Below are 9,286 nucleotides of genomic sequence, written 5' to 3' on the forward strand. Positions count from 1 at the left end.
TATTAAGTGATATTTGGAGGCTGACATTAATATTTTGTCTTTGAAGACATCCCCATGAACATTTTTATTAGAAAATGAGACTGTTCAAATTATAATTCAATCAGCATAGCATTAGGCCTCCTACTTCACTTGTCCTTTATGAAACTCTTGGCTGGGTTAATAAATGAAAATGGATTCTTTGTTGCTAAATTTTAATTTTAAAGGGATGCTATAACTTTACTGTGTTTTAATCTACTAATTCTTCATTCTGTAGAGTGAACCCTATATAAGGACTGGCTAAGTCCTTGGACTAGAAATGGAAAGATACGGTAGTGGTTTTTAGATCTTAGTCCCTTTTTTCATTCAGTAGTTATCTAGCTCCCACTTGAGGTCAGGCACTGTGCTAGTGTTCAGGATATAAAGGTGAATGATCAACCCTGACCTCAGCCTATGAACTAGCAAGAGAAACAGACACAGATAGACAAATTCTAGTACACCATGACTAACACCGCGACCAAAGTAACACAGAGGAGCCACGTAAGTCAGCTTCAGGGAGGTCCTGGAACCTTTTTGGAGATGATGAAGCATAAGCTCCATCTATCTTGAAGAGAAGCAAAAGTTAGTCAGCTTTTCCCTAACATCCCCAGAGTTAATTGCTTCCTCATCTTTGTTCCTTTGTTAAAATATATCATACTTATTTGTTTCCACATCTCACCTTTTTTTCTTAATGTTTATTTTTGAGACAGTGCGAGAGACAGAGTGCAAAGAGCGGAGGGGCAGACAGAGGGAGACACAGAATCTGAAGTGGGCTCCAGGCTCTGTCTGAGCTGTCAGCCCAGAGCCTGACGCGGGGCTCAAACTCACAATCCGTGAGATCATGACCTGAGCCAAAGTCATACACTTAACCGATGGAGCCACTCAGGCACCCCACCACATCTCACCTTCCTTACGGGCTGAATTTTGGTGTGTTTGGTTTTTGTTTCTATTTGGTTTTGTTTGGGTTTTCTTGTTTGTTTTTTTGTTTTGTTTTGTTTTTGCTGAGCTTCTTGATGGGGAGGGTCTATATCCCTAATTAGCTTAGTACAATGTCCCAAGAGTAGCAGGAATGCAATAAACATTTGTTGAATTATTTTGAAAGTCTAGCCATGTAGCTAGTTCCTCCCCTACCTTCCTAAATATACCTTGACATTTATATAAATATGTGTGATTTTCCTTTTAATTGTAAAAGTAATACTGTTCAGCATACACCACTCAGAACGACTAGGAGAAAACGATGGAAAAATAACAAGCGATGGCGACAGATTTGGAGCAACGGGAATGCTTATACATTGCTGGAAGCAGTAGAAATTGGTACAACCACTTGGGAAAACTGTTGGCACCATCCACAAAAGCTGGGTCATACTTTATAAGCCAGCAATTCCACTCCTAGGAATGAGCTCAACACAAACACATGCATATGGTCACCCAGAGGCACATTTTTACCAAAAGTGGGATTACTTAGAGCAGCTCCCAACTAGAAAATACACAGAGGCTCCTCAACAGTAGAATGGATAAACTTATCGTGGCATGTCACCCGCAGCAAGGAAAAAAAACCTACAGTCAACAACAGGAAAGAATTTCTAAAAAATTATTTTGAGGGCAAAGAGGCAGATTTTACTTTTAAGAAGCACTTACCATATGATTAGTTTTACATAAAGCATACAAATAGGCAGAACTATTCTATACTATTAAAAGTCAGGAAGGGTCTGTTAGAAGTGGAGGATTGGTGATTGTAAGGGAATAGGAAGGGGAAGCTTCCAGAGGTGCTGGTAAGGTTCTGTTCCTGGATCTGGGAGCTGGTTACATGTGTATATTCGGTTTGCATCCTTTCTGTAAGTATCTTACACTTAAATCGTTTTTTTTTTTTTTAAATAATACATCTTATTTGAGAAAAACCTGGAAGACACAGAAATATTTTTAAAAATTTTAATCACCTACACCCCACTACCCAGAAATAATTAACATTTTGGATTATTTCCTACTAGTCTTTTTTTGGTTTTGAAGCCACAGTGTTTGTGCCACCTCCTCCACCTCTGCTCCTCATATATTCTCTCTCTCTCACACACACACACACATTTTTGCAAAATTGGGTTCACTTCTACTTAGGTTTTATTTTTACTTAAAAGCTAATCCATACAATCAAATACTCGTTGCAAGCCTGTTTTTTAAGATGCAGCAATGTATTCCATCAAATGTGCGTGTGTGCGTATACATCTATCCACAGTTCTAGGAATGTATATTATATACTAAGAATATTTTATTAAAAATATTGTATGTATACGCATACACACTATATGTTAATAATAAAACTTTTCAAATGTATAGTCCTAAGAAAGAAGCCACCGGGTCATGAACATTCTGTAAGTTCTACATTCGTTCTATATTTCCTTCCAGAAAGCGTGCATCCCACTGACGAGGTGTGACGGCTCCTTATATCACAAACCAACCTCGGCTCATTTATTATTGTTTCTATTTGTTTTTAAGAATGATGAGGCTTATAACAGGACTAAGGAATCTGCCGTTTCGCACACGAGGTTGCGGCGCTCGCCAGGACACAACTCTCAGCACACCTCTCCTTTCCAGGCGTTCGTGCTCGCGACCTGCGCTTCTGCCCCGCAGTGCGGCCGCGCGCGCCTGGGCCCCAGCATCTCGCGCTGCCCGGTTGCCGTGGGAACGGTAGAAGGAGGCAGCGTCCGCAGACCTAGCTGTAAGCCGTACCGAGGCCCGGCCATGGAGCTGCCGGATCCGGTCCGCCAGCGGCTGGGAAACTTCAGCCGGACCGTGTTCAGCGACTCCAACCGGACCGGGCCGGAGTACAGCGAGGGTCCTGGTGAGTGGCCGAGGCCCGGCGCAGCGGGTATGGCCTGCGGAGGACCTGGCGTGGGTTTAAGGAGCGGCCAGAGTTTGCCCGGACCTAAAATGGCGGCCTCGCCTTCAGCTGGCTTCCCGCAGTGCGGGAAGAGAGCCGGAGGAGGGGCCCACCCCAAGGTTGGGGTTGGGGCTGGGGCTGGGACACTTCCAGTCCTGTATCCCTAACGGTCCTGGCCGGCGAACTGTAAGCCTAGCCGCTGAGGTGGCACCGGCCTTCCTCAGAAACTAAAAATATAAACACTGCCTTCGCAGCACACGTCCGGTCCCGCATCCTCCGCGAAGGCCGGCGGTGTTTTTCCTCTGCGACTTCCGCTCTGGCGTTTGTGGCCAAGCTGGACTGAAAACAGCCCAGGCAGTCTCCCCTTCCCACTCCCCACCTTGGTTAAAATATCTTCTCTTCTCCTTTACTCGCAAAACGACCACGTTCCACCGCAAGTCCGTTTTCTGGCGGAAGAGATGGAAAGTTTTTTTTTTTTTTTTTTTTAATGAGTCCTGTTAAACCGCTATCCACTCCAGAATGGTAGCTGCCACAGTAGAATCGCTTTCAACAAAGCTCGCCCCCTTCCCTGCCATCTCCACATTCCCCTCACCATGTACAACTCTTTCCCTAAATCGCTAACAAAATACCACGATACAGCATTCAACTTGACGGCAAGTGGTAACTCTGTTTCCTCCAGAACAGTTTCCCTCCTTAAATCATGATGATAGACAACATACTGTCATCCAAATCCATGTGGTTTTTATCACTGAACTCTGCTGGGGAAATAGAAACCTTTTCCTCCTGCTTGGTCTAGGGACTTTTAAAAGAGCACAGAGAAAAGTACGTTCCCATAGTTGCATTGTTTTCACCCTGAATTTAGGCCTCTTTAAGATTTAGGATGTACAGAGAAAAGTATAATGTGAAAAATTAGGTCAAGTCTCTGATTCTAAAGCGAAGCCTTAACAGGCACTAAAGTCTGGTGATGCAAGGTATCAGAGGTCAGCGGACATTTTCTGTAAAGGGCTGGTAACAAATATTTTAGACTTGCAGGCCATAGGTCTCTGTGGCAGCCATAGATAATGGTAAATGCATAGATGTGGCAGTGTTCCAATAAAACTTTATTTATGGACACTAAAATTTGAATTTCATATGATTTTCAGTGTCACAAAATATTATTCTTTGATTTTTTCCCCCAACCATTTAAAAATGTGAAAAACCATTTTTAGCTCACTTGCTATACAAAAAACAGGCAGCTGGCTGGTAGTTTGCCTACCCCTGATTTATATAATGTTTTAATTTAAATTCCGTTTACAGAACTCAACTGGTACTTTTGCAAAATTTAGTAAATTCATGTCTTGTGCTTTCAAGGTTCATTTGCATATTAACTTGATTTTCAGTTGCATGATTATAAGTTTGAAATGCTGTATAGCTATAGCGTAACGCTTAAGATGCTCATGTACACAGTTTCTAACATAAAAACTCCTTAGCAAAATTTGACTAATTTCTGCTCCAAAGGTATTAAAATTTTCAGCTTAATTTATCATTTCCTTCCCACATTTTCTTCCTTGTGGATCCGAAGTAGGTTTGATTATTTGCACTGTAATTACAAGTGTATACCATTACCACGTCCACTGACCTAGAGTTGTACTGTTATGAAAAAAAGAATCCTAGGCTGGTGAGTTGCCTTCAGGTTTAACAAATTTTACGAATTCATTCTGTTATCACTGATAATGTAAGAAATAGGTACAAGCAAAAAAAAAAAATTAAATAGGTACAAGCAAAAGTAGGTCATAATATCGGAGTAAAAAAAAAGTAGATTAATAATCAGGCAAATTCTTGGAGCTATAGGAAACCTTACTCTGAGAGACCAGGATTATTTCTTATATTTTAAAATTATTGAATGGCAGATATACTCAGCTGTGGAGAGAAAAAAAGTTTTTAAGAAATTTATTTTAGGGCCTTTATAAATTGTTACATTTAGTGCAATTGATTTCAAAATGCATTATCTGTTCCTAAACTGTTAGAATTTAGTCAAATTTAGAATGTATTTGTAGGGCTTAATTTAAAAAATCAAATTCTTAATTTAGGACCTTTCTCTCTTACGTAGAAGCAAAAGGTATTAGGCAATCACCCTTAGATAAATGAAGCTCATGAATCACAAATGTCTACATTGATGTCTTCATAACAGTATGTTTCCATTCTTTCTGCTTGTACATATTTGGTATGCATCATGTGTATGGCAAGATTTTAGGTTCTATGAGTATCTCAAATTAGGGATTTGTACTTACAATGAGTCTGTGTTTTAAGTAAAAGAGAAGGAAAGGGCACTAATGTTATTGAGTGCCTGCTAAGTACCAGGCATGGTGATAGGGTAAAGTAATTAATACTATCTCTAATTCTTGCAAGCAACCTGTGAGGTACTTTTAATGTTACCATTTTACATATGAAGAAATTGAGACTCAAAGAGGTTAAATAATTTATCCCAAGTGTGGCATTGAGGATTCCAGGGGTGTTTAAGGAGTTATGGGTTTACTTGGACTCCAAAGCTCCTGATCTCTCAGCGCACTAGACTGTCTAGAGCAGGGGGATGTTCTTTGCTAACACTTTCTTACGCACAGGTTAGAAGTAAATACCTAGAGGGGAAGAGATTTCTACCAGGGTGGGGGAATAGGATCAAGAAAGGACTTACGGACAAAGTGGCATTAAATTGGGTATTAGTGAAAGGATGGGATTAGAGTATGCTGAAGAGAGGTGTGTGAAAGGTAAGTTTTTATGTATTTTATGTGTTAATTTTATAGGCTTTTTACATAGAACTCTGCAAAGGAGGTTATGATCATTATTGTTACCTGTTCAATAGGATTCAAATTGATATTCCACATTTAATCTACACCATTAGTGTGCAAAAAATCAGCAGACTGTAATGGCAAATTGATGAAGTAATTGAAAAATACGAAACATACCTCTACGAGGGGTGCCTGGGTGGCTCATCAGTTGAGCCTCTCTGACTTCTGCTCAAGTCATGATCTCACGGTTCTTGAGCTCGAGCCACAAGTCAGGCTCTGTGCTGACAGTGAAGAGCCTACCTGGGATTCTCTGTCTGCCCCTCCCTGCCCCCCCCTCAAAATAAACAAACTTAAAAAAAATAAGAAAGAAACATCCCCCCATGAAGCCAGTATATGAATGAAATAGTACTATGATAGATATTTCCTTTTGCTGTCAGTGATTATAAATTGGCTTAAAATTTGGAGTTTTGTTGAACCAACACTATAGATACTAATTTTAAGAAACTAAAGGACATATAGGGCATTGACCAGAATTAGGAGCTTGGTTTTTTTTTTTTTCTGTTTCTTTTGTAGATAATGAAATGGTTTCCAGTTTGGCATTGCAGATGTCACTTTATTTTAACACTTACTTTTTCCCACTTTGGTGGGTAAGCAGCATTATGATGCTTCAGATGAAGGTAAGTCTGTGCTTCTGCTGAGGTCTCTTCTGCCCATTCCTGGCATTGTTACATTGTCAATAAAATTAAAGTTTTTAAAATTTATTTTCTATCTCAGGTCAGTTTTACTCTATGTGAGATTTTACAAACATGTTTATTTTTGTGTTCTTTTTGTTGTTTTTTAGTATTCAGTCTTGCCTGATTACTACAAATTCATTGTGGTCACTGTTATCATCATAATAACCTTAATTGAAGCTATCAGGTTGTATCTGGGCTACATGGGGAACCTACAGGAAAAGGTAGGCTCTTCTTTCCTTTCTCTCAGTGCTACACATAAAGACAGTATGGTTTTCATAATGAGGAAAAGGCAGGGAGCTGTGGTAGAAGGAGCAAAGGCCTGCCTCCAACTTTACTAATTCTGTCCCTGTCGTCTGTTCAATCTCCAGAGCCTGGCTTTCTTTGTATATAAAATGGGGGAAATATTTACTTCAAGGTTTGTTGGGATTAAATGAAATAATTTATATAAAATACCTGAAGATAGTAAGCACTTAAGAATTGACAGTTTCCCCTCTTCTCCACCTGCCTTGAAAATACATGGTTGATTAAACATGTTTGGATCCTGAATAAGAAAATGGGAGAGATTATAAACTCAGGAATCCTAGGCCAGACACGTTTTTCTGAATCATTGTGTTGCCTAAGCATTTACAGTCACCACAGCTTAGGGATAATGCTTAAAGATTTCTGTGGTTTTCTCAGCTCTTCAGAATTAGGCACCTACTGGTCTCACTTGTTATTTCTAACCCAAGCATCCATTCCCCCAGACATGTTGATTCCTGGTCATGCTTTTCTTTGCTTAGTTACCTTCTCGCCTCTTCTTCCTTCTACCCAACTTCAACAGCCTACATGCTTGGACTCTTTCTTTCACCTAATCACTGTTGTCTTATTTCTTACAGTATTTAGTTCATGCCTCTTTGTGATGCATTCAATTATTTATTAATGTATATCATTCTAGCATTGCCACATAAGTTAGTTTTCACTTTTAATCTAGACTGTAAGCCTTTGAGGACACGGACCATTTTCTACTCCTTTTGAATTACAGAGCTCATAATGTAGGTACCCAGTACTGATGATCTATATAAATGAAAGACTGTACTTTACTGATCTGCTTTACTCTTATTGTGTGTCGTTGCAGGTTCCTGAATTGGCTGGCTTTTGGCTTTTGAGTCTTCTGTTGCAACTGCCTTTAATTCTATTCTTGCTCTTTAATGAAGGCCTAACGAATCTGCCATTGGAAAAAGCAATACACATCATCTTCACTTTGTTCCTTACTTTCCAAGTTGTTTCAGCCTTTGTTACCCTGAGGAAAATGGTAAATCAGTTGGCAACTCGTTTCCACCTCCAAGACTTTGACCGGCTCTCTGCATACAGAGGAGGCACGAGAAGAATGAGATCCTGTATAGAAGAGATTTGACCCAGTGCTGTTGAGTGAAAAGCTGAAAGATCCTTTAGCAAGACTGTAAGAGGGACATATCAGAGATCTAGCATGAGAGAAAGGACAAAGCAAGTGTTTTGAACTGTATATTGTCTAGCTCTGAAATTCCAAAGCTGGGGGCAATGATAAGACTGATTGTACAGTACACGAAAGCAGTAAGTCAACCCTACAGCCTAGATACTGTCCACCTGGTGGACAAATATCTTAATATTTTTGTTGACTTTTTCAGGTGTGTAGAAATCTGCGTTGGTAGTCACAGTTTACCAGCTTTACAGTAATATTTCTTGTTAGCACCTAAAACTAGAAACGTGTATATTTCTTTGAAGCTTGTTGGCTCTTCATGTCTTGGCAGTACATCTGAAGCACATGGCAATTCTTGTCAATATCCTGATGTATTAACTATATTTATAAACCAAGACACCAGATTTTGATGTGTCCTGGGTTAAATTCTAACCCTACACTTAGCTTTTATACAGAGGTTAAAAACAGGTGGGTTATCATGGTATTTAGGAAATCATAAAATTGCAACTGTTATAAAACCATGTTAAGTATTTATAGTGGTTGTGTACAAAAATGTCTTTATAATAAATTATGAAATATTTATGTTAAAGTATCTACAACAAATCATTCCTATCTTGTATAGCTATTTTGGGCTATGGGTTTATTATTTTTATTACAGAGTTGCAAGGGAAGGAGATAGATAGATAGATAGATAGATAGATAGATAGATAGATAGATAAGAGAGCCTTTTATGTAGTAGGCACTGCCCTAGGCACATTTATTCACCCTTGTGATCTCAGCTATTAAATCACTGTTCACTGAAGAATGCATAACCATTAGATTTACATGAGGCTTGATTTGAAAAGCAGGGTCCCTGTTAATACACAGTGAGAGCTGAGAGGAGCAAAAGAGATTGCACTCATGATCTTAAATGAGCATGTTTCCTTGCTAATAGAGCAAACCTTTTTAAAGGAGTTGTTAAGAACAAAGCTGCATGGGTGTATCTCAACATTATTTTTAGTGAGGATCAAATTGTCTTAAGGGTTATAATATTTTCTTCTTAGCTATAGGGCAATGTGCCTTTTATAAGTAATGCATTTTACTGAGAACAGTTGTAGCTACATTAAAAAGTGTTCTTTCCAATTTTCCTTTTCTGTAATTCAGGCTCATCCTAGTATCTCCCTGTTTTGCCTTATTCATTCTTACATTGCTTAATTTTTGAAAATGTTTTCACTCGTAATTACACCTGCCCAAACTAATCATGCTAGTTTCATTATTTCTGCTTCCTATTAATATATATAAAGTTCAGTCAAAGATTTCTCCCCTGATGCACAGGCTGTTTAACTTCTCCCTTGTACCAGAGAAGTTACTATGTATATTCCAATACTTTGAAATCCAAAATAGAATTGTTTGGTTATTTTTTTAAAACTTACATTTGTTTGCATTTGTTTCCAGATGGGGATAAGTGATTTTTTTTAATTGTTTT

General features: G+C 39.0%; 1 protein-coding gene across 1 annotated transcript; it reads left to right on the forward strand.

Annotated features, from left to right (window-relative positions):
• Window positions 1–2,550: 2,550 nt before the first annotated feature.
• TMEM17 (transmembrane protein 17) lies at window positions 2,551–8,413 on the forward strand. The gene is made up of 4 exons (XM_040463315.1): window positions 2,551–2,848; window positions 6,226–6,329; window positions 6,494–6,607; window positions 7,501–8,413. Exons 1-4 carry the CDS (start codon window positions 2,749–2,751, stop codon window positions 7,777–7,779), a joined length of 597 nt encoding a protein of 198 aa, XP_040319249.1. The 5' UTR covers window positions 2,551–2,748; the 3' UTR covers window positions 7,780–8,413.
• Window positions 8,414–9,286: the final 873 nt, after the last annotated feature.

Source organism: Herpailurus yagouaroundi, unplaced genomic scaffold, assembly GCF_014898765.1.
Source record: "Herpailurus yagouaroundi ecotype Mexico unplaced genomic scaffold, PumYag 391, whole genome shotgun sequence".
Classification (NCBI taxonomy): Eukaryota; Metazoa; Chordata; class Mammalia; order Carnivora; family Felidae; genus Herpailurus; species Herpailurus yagouaroundi.